The sequence below is a fragment of the Phasianus colchicus genome, chromosome 1 (genome assembly GCF_987193195.1).
Source record: "Phasianus colchicus chromosome 1, bPhaCol1.hap1.1, whole genome shotgun sequence".
Lineage (NCBI taxonomy): Eukaryota > Metazoa > Chordata > Aves > Galliformes > Phasianidae > Phasianus > Phasianus colchicus.
Genome location: NC_143436.1, coordinates 1,566,950 through 1,584,011, shown reverse-complemented (window position 1 = coordinate 1,584,011; position 17,062 = coordinate 1,566,950). Strand labels below are relative to the sequence as shown.

At 62.6% G+C, this 17,062-nt stretch overlaps 4 protein-coding genes across 13 annotated transcripts in view; 2 read left to right on the top strand and 2 right to left on the bottom strand.

The window, feature by feature from the left end:
• Positions 1-30: 30 nt before the first annotated feature.
• LMF2 (lipase maturation factor 2) lies at positions 31-6,368 on the top strand. Of its 2 annotated transcripts, none has more exons than XM_031605053.2 (14): positions 31-191; positions 726-979; positions 2,264-2,292; positions 2,442-2,638; positions 2,776-2,954; positions 3,038-3,176; positions 3,416-3,550; positions 3,643-3,748; positions 4,050-4,146; positions 4,385-4,567; positions 4,816-4,984; positions 5,083-5,194; positions 5,316-5,424; positions 5,509-6,368. In XM_031605053.2, exons 1-14 carry the CDS (start codon positions 95-97, stop codon positions 5,842-5,844), a joined length of 2,142 nt encoding a protein of 713 aa, XP_031460913.1. In that variant the 5' UTR covers positions 31-94; the 3' UTR covers positions 5,845-6,368. The 2 variants fall into 2 exon arrangements, with proteins under 2 accessions (XP_031460913.1, XP_031460912.1); XM_031605052.2 differs by having other exon boundaries at positions 3,413-3,550.
• Positions 6,369-9,360, bottom strand: MIOX (myo-inositol oxygenase). Its single transcript, XM_031605042.2, has 10 exons — positions 9,232-9,360; positions 8,779-9,000; positions 7,897-7,977; positions 7,653-7,815; positions 7,500-7,567; positions 7,296-7,405; positions 7,131-7,198; positions 6,929-6,978; positions 6,705-6,817; positions 6,369-6,610 (listed from the first exon to the last, which is right to left on the bottom strand). Exons 1-10 carry the CDS (start codon positions 9,358-9,360, stop codon positions 6,502-6,504), a joined length of 1,113 nt encoding a protein of 370 aa, XP_031460902.1. The 3' UTR covers positions 6,369-6,501.
• A 926-nt stretch (positions 9,361-10,286) lies between these two features.
• Positions 10,287-13,338, bottom strand: ADM2 (adrenomedullin 2). Of its 2 annotated transcripts, none has more exons than XM_090129146.1 (3): positions 13,197-13,338; positions 12,886-12,999; positions 10,287-10,952 (listed from the first exon to the last, which is right to left on the bottom strand). In XM_090129146.1, exons 2-3 carry the CDS (start codon positions 12,978-12,980, stop codon positions 10,580-10,582), a joined length of 468 nt encoding a protein of 155 aa, XP_089985272.1. In that variant the 5' UTR covers positions 12,981-12,999; positions 13,197-13,338; the 3' UTR covers positions 10,287-10,579. The 2 variants fall into 2 exon arrangements, with proteins under 2 accessions (XP_089985272.1, XP_031460919.2); XM_031605059.2 differs by having other exon boundaries at positions 13,193-13,330.
• Positions 13,339-15,545: 2,207 nt separating this feature from the next.
• SBF1 (SET binding factor 1) overlaps positions 15,546-17,062 on the top strand; it is a 59,304-nt gene continuing 57,787 nt past the window's right edge. For all 8 annotated transcript variants that reach the window (XM_090127421.1, XM_090127760.1, XM_090127850.1 and 5 more), the window contains exon 1: positions 15,546-15,676. In XM_090127421.1, coding sequence (XP_089983547.1) covers positions 15,622-15,676 — 55 coding nt within the window. In that variant the 5' untranslated portion in view covers positions 15,546-15,621. The remainder of the gene's footprint in view (positions 15,677-17,062) is intronic.

Here is a 17,062-nt window from a genome sequence, read left to right as displayed (position 1 = left end):
CGCGACGCGGCCCGTGCGTGCGTGCGTACGTGCGTGCGTGCTGACGTCACGGGAGGCGCGAGCGCGGGGACGTGTCGGTGCCGCCGGGCCCGCCATGGGGGAGCCGCCGCGGCGGCCGCGGGAGCTGTTCCTGGCAGGGTTGGCTGCGGCCTACCTCGCCGCCTTCGTCTCGCTCTACCTCCAGATCCCCGGTAAGCGGCGCCAGGGCGTGAGCCGAGGGATCCTCCTTCTCCGTTATGGGGGACCGGGGAGCTGAGGGTTCCTTTGGGGGGGGGCGGTAGCCGGGGTTCCTGAGGGGGTTGAGGGGGGAGGGAGTGGGGGGGGGCTTCTTAAGGGGTCTGGAGGGGGGTTTCTGCTTGGGGGGCTGAGGGACTGGGGGTTGAGGGGCCTGGGGTTCCCCTTTCTTGAGGGTCTTGGGTCTCAGAGGGGGTCCCTTCTTGGGGAGGGGTCTCAGAGGGGGCCCTTCTTGGGGTCTCAGGGGGAGGCTGCTCTTGGTAGGCGTGGTGTCCCCCTCAGGGATGTGCTAAAGGCTGGTGGCAGAGGGACAGCTGAGGTCCCCAGGGGGCTGTTGGCTTGGGATCGGTGTCATGAAGAGGTGCTGAGGTTCCCTGAAGGGCTTAGAGACAGCAGGGATGGAGTCTTAGAGCTGTGGGAGGGTGCTGGGCCCTTCAGCTTCATCCCATGGGGAGCTGCTCCCTGAACAGCACCTCCCTTCCATCCCTTAGGGCTGTATGGACGTGATGGGATCCTGCCAGCCCGCCGGGTGCTGCGTCTGAGCGGGAAGGGGCTGTGGGAACAGCTGCGTGATGTCCCCACGCTGCTGTGGCTCGGCCCACACCTGGGGCTGGACACGGAGCAGGGCATGGAGCTGCTGTGCCTGCTGGGTGCCGTCGCCTCGATGGGTGCCTTGCTCTGCGCCCCGCTGCGTGACTGCCTGCTGTTTGCTGTCCTGCGAGTGTTCTACCTCTCACTCTACCAGGTATGGGTGCACGTGAGGGAGGCACGGGGACTGAGCTCTGTGCCCACTGCTTGTGGTTTTGGTTGGAGGAGCTGAGATGAGTCAGAGCAGTTGCGGCAGGAGGGGGTTCCTCTTTCATTGTGTGCGCCCTCAGTCACAACTGTGTTGCGGGCAGCATCAACAGAAGGGGGGTTGGGAGGCAGTGAAACGGGGTGGGGATTATCCTGCTCTGCTCTGCCCTGCCCTTGGGATGGCCTGTCTGGGGTAATGTATCCAGGTCAGGGCCCCCAGCACAGAGGCGTGGGGCTGTGGGAGTGGGACCTGAGGAGGGCATGGGGATGATTGGGGGCTGCAGCAGCTTTTTGTAGGAAAAGGCTGAGAGGAGGGGGTGTGCAGCCTGGATAAAGATGGCTGTGAGGAGACCTCACTGAGGCCTCCAGGCAGGAGGTACTGATGCACAGGAGGAGAGTGGCTCTGTACGTGGGCTGAGAGAGACAGAGAAAGAGGGAATGGCTTTAAACTGAAAGAAAAGAGACTGAGGTCAGATGCTGGGGGAAATCCTTCACTCAGAGGCGGTGCAGTCCTTGCACTCCTGCCCAGAGCTGTGGGTGCCCCATCCCTGGGGGTGCCCTGGCTATGGATGGGCCTTGGGCAGCCTGAGGTGGGGGGCACCCAGCCTACAGCAGGGAGTTGGAACCAGATGAGCTTTAAGATCCTTTCCAACTTCAGCTGTTGTGTGATTGCCTCTGAAACCGGGGAATGGGAGAGGAAGCTGCCTGTGTGGGAACTGCTCCTGCTGTGCAGCTGTCTGCATTGTGCTGAGCAGGAGGGGAAGTGGCACAGGGGGCTGCACAGGGCTGGGACTCCCTGCTGTCTGGAGCCGCCTCCTCCCAGTCCCTGCGTGCCAGGCCCTCGTCCTTCCCTTTTAAGGTGATGCTGGAGAGAAATCCATCTTCCTCCTCCCCTCCTTGCTGCTTGCAAGCAGGGCTGCAGCCAGGGCTGTTGTGCCGCTGCTCGCCGGCCACGTGGCTGAGCCTGGAGCTCTGGAGCCACTCCTGGGCTGCGGTTCATGGCAGCACAGTCTTGCCAGCACATCTGGCCTCAGAGCATCCTCCTTCCTTCCTCCTCCATGCCGTGCCCTGAGCAGTGCTGCCTCGCCAGCTGGATTTGGCTCACAGCCATTCTTGGGTTTGGCACAGCGCTGGTAAAGCACTCAGGGGTGGGTTCTCTGTGGGCTGGGAGACGGGAAGGAAACTCCCTGCAGCACGGGGCCTCCCTCCCACTGATTGCTGGCTCTCCCTGCAGGTAGGACAGGTCTTCCTCTACTTCCAGTGGTAAGTCAGCCCTCGTGCACCCCTCTGCTCTGCCTAGGGACTCTGTCCCCCTGCCACCTGCTCCCTTAGGGGCTCTGTCCCCCTGTTGTCACCTCGGGGATGCAGCCTATGGTCCCAGAGTGACAGCGGGGGTTGTGACATTCTCCCAGGGACAGCCTCCTGCTGGAAGCAGGCTTCCTGGCTGTGCTGGTAGCCCCTCTGCGCCTGCTCAAGTGGCGTTCCACAGCCTGGCGTCCACACGACAGCATCACCTTCTGGCTGGTTCGCTGGCTGCTCTTCCGCCTCATGTTTGCCTCTGGCGTGGTGAAGCTGACCAGCCGCTGCCCCACCTGGTGGGGGCTCACAGGTGAGCAGGCAGCACATGCTTTGGGTCACCTTGGTGCAGCTTCCAGCCTCGGGTTGTGCCCTGAAGCAGCTGTGGGGCTCTTTGCAGCTCTCCCTTGTGAACCTCCAAAACTCCCCGACCCTTTGCTGTCCTCCCAGCTCTCACCTATCACTACGAGACGCAGTGCATTCCCACGCCAGCTGCCTGGTATGCCCACCAGCTGCCTGTGTGGTTCCAGAAGTTCAGCGTGGTGGCCACCTATGTCATTGAGATCGCTGTCCCCCTGCTGTTCTTCATGCCCATCCGTCGCCTCCGGCTCTTTGCCTTCTACTGCCAGGTGTGTGGGGATGCTGTGTGGCCTTCAGAAGGGTGCCCCTCAGGCTCTGTGATGCCCCCATTCCCACCTGTGCTCGTGCCCAGGTCCTGCTGCAGATCCTTATCATCCTCACGGGCAACTACAACTTCTTCAATGTGCTCACCATTGTCCTGGCCTTCTCCCTGCTGGATGAGGAGCACGTGGGGCGCTGGATGGGGCGCGGCAAGAGGAAGCATGGCAGTTGTGAGTCCGTGGGCTTGTGCACTGTTTGGGGGCTGCAGTCCCCTCTGCAATGTTTGGAATGGGGAGGGGATGGGCCACTATCACTGTCTGACCCCAGGAGATGTTGTTCTGGTGTTGTGGGCTCTGAGCTCTGCTTTCCCTGCACATGAGCACTCAGTCCTGGGTCCAACTGTGTGCCATGGGTTGGTCTTGCCAAGCCCTGTGCTCGCCAATACTGAGCTGCACCCCTCCTCCAGCAGCCTGGCCCCCTACCCTCCTCTCCTTCCTCTCCACCCTGCTGGAACTGGCTACCTACGCCTTGCTGCTCTACTGGAGCATCCACTACTTCAGCCTGGAGATCGACTGGGAGAAGAAGCTGCTGGAATCCAAAGTGGGTACGTCATGGCTGCACTGGGGTGGCCATCCCCACGGCCCTGCTGACCCCATGGGCACTGCAGCTGGCCCTGACTGCTGTCTCCCACTGCAGCCTTCACCTACCACGAGTTCACGCAGTGGCTACGAGCAGTGACGCTGCCCTTGGTGGGGCTGGGCTTCCTCTCTCTCTCCTGGGAAATCCTCTCTGCTATGTACCGGTGAGTGGGGTGGGGGCTGTGCTGGGCTTTGGTGAGCAGACAGTACAGGATCTGTGGGTACGGGGTGGGGGTGGCACAGAGAGGGTTTTGGTTCTTTTTCAGTGCTAGAGCAGGGCACAAGCAGGGTGGCTGGAGCTGCTCCCAACCCCCATCCACTCCACAAACTGACTGAGGCGGGGACTAGCCTGGGTCTCCATCCCCACAGTGTGCTCCCAGCCAAGAGCTGCCTCTCTCCTCAAGCAGATGCAGCCTGTGGGGCCACGCAGCTCTGACTTCTCACCACCCCTCCATTCCCTTGCAGGTGTGCCTGCGTCCGTGGCTTCTTCTGGAAGCTGTGGGCCACGCTGCAGTGGGCTGTCTTCGCCACAGCTACCATGGGGATGTTTGCCATCAGCTTGGTGAGCAGATGGGGGTGTGTGGCCAGGCTGTGGGGCACAATGCTGTGATCTTTATGCCCTTGACTGGGGCTGGGGGAGTTTGCTGTTGGGCAGCAGTGCCCTGGGGATGGAGCACACCAGCTCTTCCACATCATGTGCATTTCTTTGAGGGTGGGAGGCTCAGCCCAGCCCCCCAGCCTCTGTTTCCTCTCCTTTGGGGGGGGAGGGTGACGTGGCTACCCTCTCTGCCACTCCCCAGGTGCCCTTCACCTACATTGACTACGAGTCCAATGGCAAGCTGTGGCCTGGCATCCACCAAATGTTCAGTGCTGTCGAGCGCTTCCAGGTGGTGAATTCCTACGGGCTCTTCCGCAGGATGACGGGCGTCGGGGGGCGGCCTGAGGTGGTGCTGGAGGGCAGCTATGACAAGCAGAGCTGGACGGTGAGTGCCCCCCTTACTGCTGGGGGAGGTAGGATGGGGGAATGGTGGGATGGGAGGCAGCTGGAGGTCTCTGCCTTGTGTTTTCCATCCTGCTGAGGCACCTGGCTGTCCCTGCGTGGTGTGGGGCTTTGTTCTGTCATCCTGGGGGTGAGGGGAAGGGAGCTGTGCCCTCCTGAACGGCAGGCTGGTGGGGTGTCTAAGCTCAGAGCTCCATATCTGCTCTCCAACCCTCTCTGCCCTGCCTGCAGGAAATCGAGTTCATGTACAAACCTGGGAATGTCAGTGCAGCTCCTGCTGTGGTGGCCCCCCACCAGCCTCGCCTCGACTGGCAGATGTGGTTTGCAGCCCTGGCACACCACAGCAGCAGCCCCTGGTTTGCCAGCTTCGTCCACCGCCTGCTGCAGGGCAAGGAGGACGGTGAGCAGGACGGGGTGAGCACGACGGGGCTGCGGGTGGCCCCGTGGGATGGGGCAGCCCCCCCATGACACTGTGCCCACCCCTGTTTCCCCCTGCAGTGATCCGCCTGGTGCAGGTTGATGAGGATAAGTACCCCTTCAATGCTCAGCCGCCCGTCTACCTCCGCGCCCAGCTCTACAAGTACTGGTTCACCCACAGCGCCGAGAGCGGGTAAGCAGGGAGGGGAAGGCAGGGGGAGCTCTGGTGATGGCTCCAGCAGCTCTGTGTCCCTACGGTGGTGCAGGTTGGGGTGGGGGGTTCCTATCCCCATCCCTGATGTTGTGTCCTGCAGGGCGGGAGCTGCACGGTGGTGGCGGAGGCAGCACGTTCAGGAATTCTTCCCCACTGTCTCACTGGGAGATCCAACGCTGGATGGTCTGCTTGCCCAGCACGGGCTGAAGGTAGGATCCACTCCCCACGCCACACCAAGCCCCATGAGATACAGCTCGCAGCTCACCCCCCAACCCCTTGTCCCCCCTCTTCAGGATAAGCTGCCCCTGAGGCGCCCCGTGGATGCGTTCCTGCCCTGGCTCTTGAGCTCCGTGCGCCAGCTCAGCCGCCCCTTCTCCCCCCACGTTGTGCTGTGGTCCCTCTACCTGGTGGCTGCCACTGCCTGCCTGCTGCGTGCCATGGCCCGCCGGCCCCGGGGGGGTGCACCCCCTACCCGCCACAAAGCACCCAAACAGCAGCGGGGGGATCAGGGGGAGAAGAACGGGCAGCTGCGCAGGAAGGAGGGCAGGGAGGCGGAGGAGAAGGGTGAAGGCCGAACCCGGGGGGCAGCTGATGGTGAAGGCCCCCGTGGCACCAAGAGGAGGAAGTAGCAGTGCTGGGTGCCCCGTATTCCACGCACTGAGTGCCGCCGCTTCCCCCCCAGATCCCCACCTCCAGCTCCTCCCCCCAGTTCCATCCCCATGGGGGGGGCCTCCTGGCTAGGGCTGGCGTGCTGCTTTCCTGCGGTGCCTTCATGCACAGTTGGGTCAGCGCAGTGTGTGACTGCTTCCTTGCCCCCATCCCCCAGCTGGGGCACCCCCTGTGCCCCCCCCCCCAGTTGGCTGGGCTGTGGGGTAGGGGCTGTGCTAGGTCTCAGCTGCCTTGTGCTGGGGTTGGGGGGGGGGGGGGGAGGGGGGAGTGTTGGTGGGGTTGTTCTGCCTGCATTGCATTTCCCCCCCCCCCTCAGCTCAGTGGGTGGCACAGAGGTTTCCTATAATTTTCTAAATAAAGCCTTTGACATTCCAACCCCAGACCTCTCCCTTAGGTTTGGAGAGAGGGGATGGGGGGAACAGCCCTCCCTCTGTGGGGTTGGGGGGGTGGGATTCCCCATCACACCCCCCACACCCTGAATACAACCGATGCGTTATCTACGTGGCAAGTGGGTTTATTGATGGCACAGAGGTGAACACAGTGGGGGTGGGTGCTGAGTGCTGGGGGGGTCTGTGGCTGGAGGAGGAGAGGGCTGTGGCTGGAGGAGGAGGTCCAGCTCACCAGCAGAGCTCCCCAGGGCAGTACTTATCAATCAAGGCCTGGTAGTACCCCTGCAGCTCCCTCACGTCGGGCAGCTCCTCCTGCTTGGTGTACAGATCGAACTTGCTGGGGGAGCACATTGGGAAGGGGGGGTCAGAGGTGGTGAGAGGGGGGTGTAAAGCACCTTCCCCCCCCCCTCACCATGACCACCCCCACACACTTGAGCTCCTTGACCCAGGGCAGCATGCGCAGGTCCTCCTCGTTGCACAGGTGCTTGTAGTCCCCGTGTGCATGCCAGGGGTAAAAGGAATGGAAGCGGATCATGTAGAATGCCTGGAAGGGGAGGGTAGAGGGGGGCAGGGTTGTGGTATTGCAGGGGGGAGGGGGAGCATTCAGCCCTTCTGGGGTGACTGGCCCCCCTGCACAACCCCAACCCTCCCCTACCTCCTTGGGCAGGGCAAAGTTGTTGAACTTCATCACTCTGTACATGTACTCTGTGGAGAAAGTGGATGTTTGGGGGGCTGGGCTGCTGACCCCCACCCCAATGCTCTGTGCATGGTGGGAGGGGAGGGGGGGCTATGGAGGGTAGCCCCCCCCCCCCACGTGTGCAAAAGGTTCTGGGTCTCTGAGTGCCCCCCACGCTCACCGTCGTGTCCCCAGGACATGAGCACATTCTCCAGGCCGCAGTGGGGCTGGTACATCCCACACTCGGTGCTGGGGGGGCAGAGTTGGGGGGCAGGGAAGGAGGTCAGAGTTGCACCATGCTGCCCTTCCCCTCCCAGTTCCCCATCTGCAGAGGGGCTGCACTCACTTGTACCGGGGGTCCCTGGTGTCGGGGTTGTTGTGAAAGGTGGAATCATGGAAGACCACTGACTTCTGCACCTTGCAGCCTACTGGGAAGGTATCCCCCACCACCGCCCACTGCAGGGGGTGACAAACATCCCCAGTGTCCCCCAAGGGGTCCCCAAGGAGGGGGTCCCGCAGTCCCCAACCCTTCTCACCCCCCCCACCTCACCTGGGGCTCCCCGAACAGCACCAGGACCTTGCCCAGGTCGTGCAGCAGCCCCACGAGGTGAAACCAATCTGGGGGTAAGCAGGGGCTGTCAGCCCCCCATCCGGAGCCTGGGGAGGGGGCTCAGGCAACCGGACCCCCCCTTTACCACCCCACCTTTGTCAGGGTGGGCACGCCGGATGCCCTCTGCAGTCTGATAGGCATGGAGGGAGTTGGGGAAGTCCACATCTGGGTCGGATTCATCCACCAGTTGGTCCAGCAGCTCCAGTGCCTGCATGGCACTCATCCTGCGCAGTGAGCAGCCCCCGTACTCAGCACTCTGTGGATGTGGGGATGGTGAGCACCAGCCTAGAGGGACCCCCCACCTCTCCATCCCCAAGACCCCCCACAGAACACAAACCTTCCTACGCACAAAATCGACTGTCTGGTGGGTGTGCATTTGCAGATACGTGTTGTAGACACGGTCCAACAGTTTCCCCTCCTGCAGCAATGGGTCAGGGCTGGGGGATTCAGTCCACAGGACCCTCTCCAGCCCTATGGACCCCCCTCCAGCCCCACAGGCCACCCTTCAGCCCTATAGACTCCCCCCAGCCTCATGGACCGCTCAATCCTATGGACTCCCTCCAGCTCTGTGGACTCCCAGCCCCATGGATTCTCTGTAGTCCCACAGACCTCTCAGCCCTATGGACCCGCTCCAGCCCTATGGATTCCCTCCAGGCCCATGCACTCCTTAGCCCTATGGATTCCCTCTAGCCCCCCAGACCCCTCAGCCCTATGGGCTCTTCCCCACCCCACAGATATCTCTCCAGCCTCATGGACCCCTCAGCCCTATGGATTCCTTCCAGCCCCACAAATCCTTCAGTCCTGTAGGTTCCCTCCAGCCCTATGGAACCCCCCCAGCCTCACAGACCTTTTCAGCCCTATGCATTCTCTCTAGCCCCACAGACCCCTCCCCAGCCCCATGGATCCCTCAGCCCTGTGAACTGCCTTCCAGCCTTATGGACTCCCTCTGGCCCCACAGACCTCTCAGCCATATGGATTCCCTCCAGCCCCACAGACATTCCAGCCCTATGGACTCCCTTCCAGCCTCATGGACCCCTCAGCCCTATGGATTCCCTCTAGACCCATGGACCCCTCAGTCCTATGGATTCCCCCCAGCCCCATGGACCCCTCAGCCCTATGGATTTCCTCCGTCCCTATGGATTCCCTCTAACCTTGCAGACCCCCCCCCCCAGACCCTTCAGCCCTATGGCCTCTCCCCAGCCCCACAGCCGCCCCTCACCGTGTAGTTGCGCAGCTCAGCCTTGTCCTTGCTGGCCTGTGGCTCATTAGGGTTGGGGTCCTGGTGGAAGGCTCCAGGTGAGCAGGGCCAGCCCTTAACCCAACCAGTGCCCCCACCCCTCCACCACCCCAGAGCAGAGTGAGGGTTCAGGGACGTTGTGACCCCCAGAAAAAAGCCCCCCACCCCACTGCACAACGTTGAGCAGCACTGCACAGTGTTGCACGGTCAGATCCACGTGCTGGGAGTCAGATTCATGGGCCTGGGCCCCACTTTGGGGTGGTGGCACTGAAGCCCTGGGACCCCTCCCCCCTTCCACTGCACAGAGGACATCACAGAGAGTCCCAGGGGCTCTTCTGCCTCCCCCATGGGCAGCTGCTCTACACTATTCCAAGTTATGGGGTGGGCTTCCTTAGGGGAGGGTAGCTGCTGTCCTGTCCTCCATGGGCTACTCACCGCCTGCAGGACCTTCATTTCTGTCCGGGGTGGGGGCACACATGCAGCTGCCAGGACCCCCACCTTTATCCCCAGGCGCAGGGGCAATTGGTCACCAGTTAACCACCCCCAGTTAATGTTTGAGCCCATGGCCACAGCGACCTGAGGTGCTGCAGTCACTGCAACAGGGGGTCCTGAGCTGCTCCCCACAACCTGGGCTGCCCCACGATGCAACCTGGAGGTGAGGAGCCCTCCCCCCCACATTCCACCCCTTGCTGAGGGAACTTCATCTGTAGGTAGGATCCCAAGGGCTTTGGGAGGTGAGGGGGGTGAGCTGAAGTCTGACCACACTGCTCCTTGCTCGGGGCAAAGGGGCACGGGCTGGTGGGGATATGCGGGAGGCACTGAGTGTCAGGCTGCAGATTGGGGTTAGGGGGTCCCTGGTTCTGCTGCTGTCCCCTCCTCCCCTGCCACCCCCCACCCAGGGCCCAATGGCTTTCCCCAGCCTGTAGGAGGAAAGGTGGGGATGCTGGGGGGAGGGAAAGGGAACGTGGGAACCCCCCGCATCCTGGGAGTGCAGCCAACAGGGGGGGAACTGGAGGGCGAGACACTGCACCCTGATGGGGGAGAGGAGCTGGGGAGATAGATGGACCTGGGGAGGGGGGATGGGCAGCCAGGAGAACAAGCAGACAGGAGGAAAAACGGACAGGCGGGCAGATGGATAGACGGATGGACGGACGGACACGCGGATGGAAAAGTGGATGTGCGGACGGACAGCCAGGTAGGAAGACGGACAGATGGACGGGGAGCCGTGCGGACACAAGAACGGGTGGACGGATGGACAGATCGAGCAGCGCCGCCGCCAGGCGGCACCGCAGGATCGCGATCCCCCGGGTCAGCGCTCACGGGTTGGGGGACGCGGCCGCGCGCATCTGTGCCAAAATCGCAGTGTTTGACCCCAGGGCACCTCGCTGGGGCGGGGACCCAATGGGGACAGGAGGTGTCGGGTCTCCCAGGGGTGTCCCGTGCAGCTGTGCACCCCAGAGTTGGCACAGGAATGGAGCACATAGAGCTGCAGCCATGGGACTGCAGATTTGGAGCAGTCACACCGCTACCTCCGTGGAAGTGCTGCTCGCTTGGACCCACGGTCGATATCCCCCCCTGGCTGCGCTCCGTCCATCCCATCCCCTCCACGGGGACATCCCTGCGAGGTTTCACCACCACCCCCCTGCCCCATCCCCTACAGGGATCCCACAGAAAGGCGCACAGGAGCCCCACAGCCGCTGGAAGTGCTTTAGTGTCAGCTCCTACCCAACCCACACAGTCCTGGGAAGGGGGAGGTGGAGGGGGGTTGGGGGGGAGAAAACCCTCACCCATAGCTGTGGGGGCTGTTGGGGTTCATGGGGGATGAGTCCTGACGGCCTGGGCGGCCCATCAGCTGCCATAGGCGGTGGCTGAGGTTCTGCACCTGACACGTGCCCAGCACGCAGCCCACCCGCAGCGGCTGAGTGCGGTGCAGCCGAACCCCGGTGTGACGCCGGCCCCGCTGCCCCAGGGGGTGTCGGTGTCTGTGCCTTGGGGACAGCTTAGGGCCGTGCCATAGGGCCGGTTGGGGCCGAGGGATGATGAGATGTCTGAGCCGGTTGGATTGTAGACCTTGGAGAGGGTCTCCATGGGGAGACGGTGGGTGCCGGTGGGGTAAGCGCAGAATGGCTGGGGGGAGTCTCCGATCTGGGGGTTCCCTGCAAGAGAATGGCATGAGGTCAGTGAGATGGGGTCAGTGGGGTGGGATGGGCTGCAGAGTGTTGTATCCCACACCCCCATGCGTGTGCCCCAGATTCCCCCCCTCTCCCCCCCACCTAGCTGCTCGCTGCCCATGACCGTGACTGCATCCCTGGCTCAGCTCTCGCCCTCCTGCCCCCTCCCCTCCCCAAGCACTTGTCCATCCTCTGCCCTGATCCTGCACTGGTTCACTGCCCCCGGGAATCTGCAGAGGGTAGGGTGGTGGTGGGGGGGGGGGGGGGTTGTGCACAGGGGGCACTGGGCAGAGTGCCATCCCTAGAACATGTCACCTGCCCCCCTCCCACATCAGAGACAGCACCTCCCAGCAGGTATGGAGATGTCCCCCACGGACGCATCTATGGGTACAGGGTGACCCCACACATACAGTCATGTTCCCCCTTCACCCACCCATGAAGGCACCGTAACCCCTGACCCACACCACACACCCACGTGCCGCAGCGCGTGCAGCCACGCACGCACACCATCACCCCCCACACACAGCTACACGCGTGTCCAGGCATGTGCACACCACCTGACACACGCGTGTCCCACGCCATCCTCACTCCCCACACCCAATGCACACGGACAGGAGGTGCCCCATACACACCCATGGTGCCCCTGTGTGTGTGTGCAGCCCTCAGCACCCCTCAGCCCTTCCCACTCAGGCTCAGGTCCCCATCCCCTGTCTCCCATCCCCCACATCCCCATTCCCTCCCAGCCCCATTCCCCATGCCCTAGTCCCGTTCCCCATATCCCTATCCCCACTCCACCTCATCCCCGATCCCATTCCCCATCCCCCGTTCCCCATATTTGATTCTTATCCCTATCCCAATTCCCCATCTTCAATTCCACCCTATTCCCATTCCCCAGCCCTGTTCCCCATCCCCTATCTCCCATTCCCCATATCCTCATCCCTATCCCATTCCCCATTCCACCCCATTCCCCGCTTCCATCTGCTATCTCCTATTCAACTCCAACCCCACTGCCTGGTCCCATTCCCCACTCCCTTCCATCTCTATCCCCATTCCACCCCATCTCTGTCCCCATCCCCCAACAGATATTTCCTATTCCCCATCTCCCATTCCCCTCTATTCCTCCATCCCAATTCCACGTCACCCACCTCCCATTCCACCCCATCCCCCTTCCCCAGCCGTGTTCCCATTCCCCATCTCCCATCTCCCCATCCCTATCCCCATTCTACCCTATTCCCTGGTCCCATCCCCCATCCCCTGTCTCCCATTCCCCATATCTGATTCTCATCCCTATCCCAATTCCCCATCTCCCATTCCACCCCATCCCTGGTCCCAATTCCCCAACCCCTATCTCCCAATTCCCTATATCCCCATCCCATCCCCATCTCCATTCTCCATTCCCTGCCTCCTATTCCATCCCCTCTCCCATTCCCCATATCTCCATCCCTGTCCCCATTCCCTACCAGATCACTCCTATTCCCCATCTCCCATTCTCCCCTATTTCCCATCCCCCATGTCCCCCATCCATGTTCCCATTCCCCATCTCCATTCCCTGGTCCCATCCCCTGTCTCTACCCCCATTCCCTATCAAATACCTCCTTCTCCCCATCTCCCATCCTCCTCCTCTATTTCCCATCCCCCATTCTCCATCCCATCCTCTACCTCCCACTCCATAAATCTCCATCCCACCCCCGTTCCCCATTCCACCCCATCCCCATATCCCCTCCCCTATTCCCATTCCCCATCCCATCCCTATCTCTATCTCTATTCCCATTCCCCATCCCCTCTGTCCCCATACCCCCCGCAGTACTTTGGGACCACCACAAAAGGATCCATAGGAGTCTCCCCCCCCCGTCTCCCCTCCACGGACCCCCGGATCTGCCCCCTCTGCGGGATGCGGGGCAATGCTGGATCGCTTCACCTGTGCTTGGGAGAGCGGCCGTGGGGCAGGGCTCGGCCGTGGGGCAGCTGTAGAGCGCACAGAGCGAGGGTGATGCAACCCAGCGCTGCTCTCATGGCGTGGCCGGGGCGGCTGCTGCGAGGAGAGGAGAGCGGCTCAGGGCCGGGCAGGACTCGGATGGGCGCAAATGGGATGGGCGCAGATGGGCACGGTTCGGCTCAGCGCAACGTCCACGAAGTGGCTCCGGGGGTCCCAGCGACGAAGCTGCGTCGATAGCAGCGCTGTTCCCCCGGTGCCCAGCCCGCCCAGTGCCCGGTGTCACCCGTACCTGCCTGTGGGGCTGCCCGGTCCCGGTGTCGGCTCCGCTCGAAGCCTCTCTCTCTGCGCGTTGCCGCTCCCCACCCAGCCCAGGTTAAATATCGCCGGGCGGGAGGAGCAGCGGGAGGAGCCACGGGGAACGGGGCGGCACGGCTCGGCTCGGCACGGCTTCGCTCGTCGGGATTTGGCACGGCACTGCTCGGCTGGGAGCGGGGTCGGGTCCGCTCCTAATTCGGACCTGTGCCCACGGCCCCGGGTTGGAGCGTAGCGATGCCACGTCTTGGGGAGCTGTGCCGAGCTGTGCCGTGTTCATCTGAACGCCAGCGAACCGTGCCGTGCCGAGCTATGCCAAACTGAGCCGTGCCAAGCTAAGCCATGTCGTGTAAAGTCGTGCCAAGCCGTGCCGAGGCTCGGAGAGCTGCGTCCAGCCGTGCTGTGCCAAGCAGTGCCAAAGCGTGCCTATCCGAGCCACGTCATGGTGGGGATGGGGGTCCCTGTGCCATCCCCATCCCCATGGCACCCCGTGTGCCCCCCACCTCAGCCCCAGAGTGCCGGGAGGTAGAGGTGACCGCATGAGCCTGAATGGGACAGCGGGTCTTTGGCTATTTTCGGCTAATTAACGTCTGTTTAATTGCAAAGGGGACGGGGAGGGGAGGGGGGCAGCCCTGCCCACCCTTTTCCCCCTTTTCCACTCGGGGTAAGTGGGGGGATGAGGATGAGATAGGATGGGGATGGGGAAGGGGATTGGGATTGGGATTGGGATGAGGATGAGGATGAGGATGAGGATGAGGATGAGGATGAGGATGAGGATGAGGATGAGGATGAGGATGGGACTGGAGATGGGGATGGGGAAGGGGAGGGGGAGGGGATGAGAATTAGGATGGGGATAGGGATGCTGATGCGAATGGGATGGGGAGGGGGTAGGGATGAGATAAAATGTGGATGGTGACTGGGATGAAGATGGGGAAGGAGTGGGGATAGGATGGGGAGCGGGAGGGGATGAGATAGGATGGGAATGGGGATTGGGGTGAGATGGATGGGATGGAGATGGAGATGAAGATAGAGGTGGAGATGGCATGGGATTGGGTAGGGGTTGGAGATGGGGCAGAATGGTGTTATGGCAGGCAGGCAGCAATGGACACAGGAGTGGGCAGCACTCAGCCTGACACTGCTGGAGCAATCCATGCGTCAGGTGGGAGAGCACTAAAACACTGCACTGGAGCAGTGTCAGTCACCACCAGGTGAGTTAAGGGGAAAAATTGAAGTATAAGGGGAAAACGTGTCCCCAGCATCCTCAGCGCCCCATATCTCTGATATCCCCAGTATTCCCAGTGCCACCAGTGTTCCCAGCATCCTCAGTGTTCTCACTGTTTCCCCAGCATCTCCACTTGTCTCCAGTATCCTCCTAATGACCCCAATGTCCTCAGTGTCCCCAGCACCTTTGGTATCCCCAGCACCCCAGTGGGTCACAGGGATGGAAGGAAATCACAGAGACAGAGGGACGCAGTGGCATGGGGACACAGGAATGCAGGGACACAGGGATGTAGGGACATCATGTAGACATAGGGGCACAGGGATTGCAATGACACAGAAACATGGGGACATGGGGATGTTGGGACACCAGAATGCAGGGACACGAGGACAGAAGGATTCAGGGATGTAGGGACATGGGGACACGAGGTCACAGAGGGATGTAGGGGCATCACATAGACATAGGGGCAGAGGGATGCAGTGACATGGGAATGTGGGGGGACATAGGGGCACCTGTGGGGACGTGGTATGTGGAACTTTGCCTGGGACATTCCTGAGTTGTGGCACCATCAGCGGCCCTGCAGGGTCCTGGGACACAACCCAGGGGTGCTCTCATTGCAAAGCTCATCTCCACACCCCTGCATGTCCCATAAGTGTCTCCAGCACTTAACCATGGGATGGTGGGATGCTAGAATCACCGTGGCAACACGGAATGATGGGATGCTGGGATGCTGGATTATCCCAAGAGGATCCACGAGGATCACAGCTCCAACACCCCAAGATCCCCTCCCTCCATCCGGGACCGCACCCGAGGAGCGCCCTGCGCTTCCAAAGCCACGCCCCTTCCACACAAGCCACGCCCACTTCCTCAAACCACGCCTATTTTCACCCCACAACAAACCACGCCCACCCCGCCACACGCCACGCTCCCTCTCAGCGGAAAACCACGCCCATCTCCCAATTAACCCCGCCCACTCGCTTTACCCCAACGGCGGTGCCGTGGCCCCGCCCATCTTCGCGGCTTCTGCGCATGCGCAGTGCGGGCGGGCCGGGCCGGGCAGCGCGCGGGGCCAAGATGGCGGCGGCGGGGGCGGCGCGCTGGCGGGCGGGCAGAGCGGCGGCGGCGGCGGCGGACGGGCGGTGAGCGCGGCCTTCCCCGCGCGGCCCGGCCCGGCCCGGCCCGCCGCCATGGCCCGCCTCGCCGACTACTTCGTGCTGGTGGGCTACGACGCGGAGAAGCGCGGTGAGCGGGGCGGAGGGGCGCAGGCCGCGCCCCACAGACGTGGCGGGGAGGGCCGAAGGGTTTGGAGCTGAGGGGCGGCGGGGAGCGTGGTGGGAGCGGGGCCTTCCTCAGAGAGGGGCGAGGGAGGCTCCGGGTGAAGGGTTTGGGCACGGGGCTGCGGGGAGGGGTTGTGGAGGCTCGGGGGGGGGCCGCAGCCCGTGGGCTGCTGGGGGGGAGCGGGGCTGCGGCCTGGAGGCTCCTGACCCCGGCCCGCCCTGACCCCGGCCCCTGCCTGACCCCGGCCCTGACCCCGGCCTGCCCTCACCCACGGGGGGCAGATGGCCGTGACTGCAGTGTGAAGGCACAGCTGCAGCACTGCGCCCAGCGCGGGGCTCCTCGGTTCCAAGCAGGCTGGAGAGAGCCCTGCTGAAGGTGATGGTGGGGGTTTGGAGCAGCTCCTGATGGGGGAGAGCTGAGAGCCCCGAGGGTAAGTGTAGAGTGCTGAGCTTGGGGAGGAATGGCAGCGTGCATTGGTGCAGGTTGGGGGTATGCTGCTGGGAGGGAGGAGGACTTGGGGGGTCCTAGAAGACAGCAGTTGACCACTGGTTGACCAGCAATTGACCATGAGCCAGCAGTGTAACCTAGTGGCCCAAAAGGCCAATGGGACTTTGGGATGCATTGCACAGAGTGTGGCCAGCGAGAGTAGGGAGGTGCTCCTGCCCTCTGCTCTGCACTGGGAGGGCACAGCTGCAGCACTGCGCCCTGTGCAGGGCTCCCCTGTTCCAGGCAAACTGGGAACTGTTGGAGAGAGCCCAGCTAAGGGTGCAGAGACGGTGGGGGCTTGGAGCAGCTCCTGCTGGGGGCAGGCTGAGAGCCCTGGGGGCTGTGCATGTGAAGGGGAGAAGGCTGAGGGGGGTCTGAGCAGTGCTGGTGGATATCTGAAGGGTTGGGGTCAGGAGGAGGGGGTTGGGCTGTGTTTGGTGGTGCCCAGCACCAGGACAAGGGGCAGCGGGCACAACTGGAGCCCAGGGAGTTCTGTGTGAGTGTGAGGAAGAGCTCTGTGCTGTGAGGGTGGCAGAGCCCTGGCACAGCTGCCCAGAGAGGTGGGGGAGTCTCCTCCTTTGCAGAGATCCAAACCTGCTGGATGCTCTGTGTGCAGCTGTGTGGGGGATTGCAATGGAGGAGCTGTATAGAGGTCCCTTCCAGCCCCTTCAGTTCTGAGATTCTCTTACATGAATGCTGGTGTTTGTGGTGCTCAGTGCTGTCACACTGTGGGATCCAGCTGCTAGTTTTAGTCCTGCAGTCCCAACAAGCTGTGTAAGTAGCAGGAGCTCTGAGTGCACTGCGTGGTGCTGCCCCTCAGCACTGCTGGACCAAGAGCAGAGCATCAGGAAAGGCCTTGGGCTG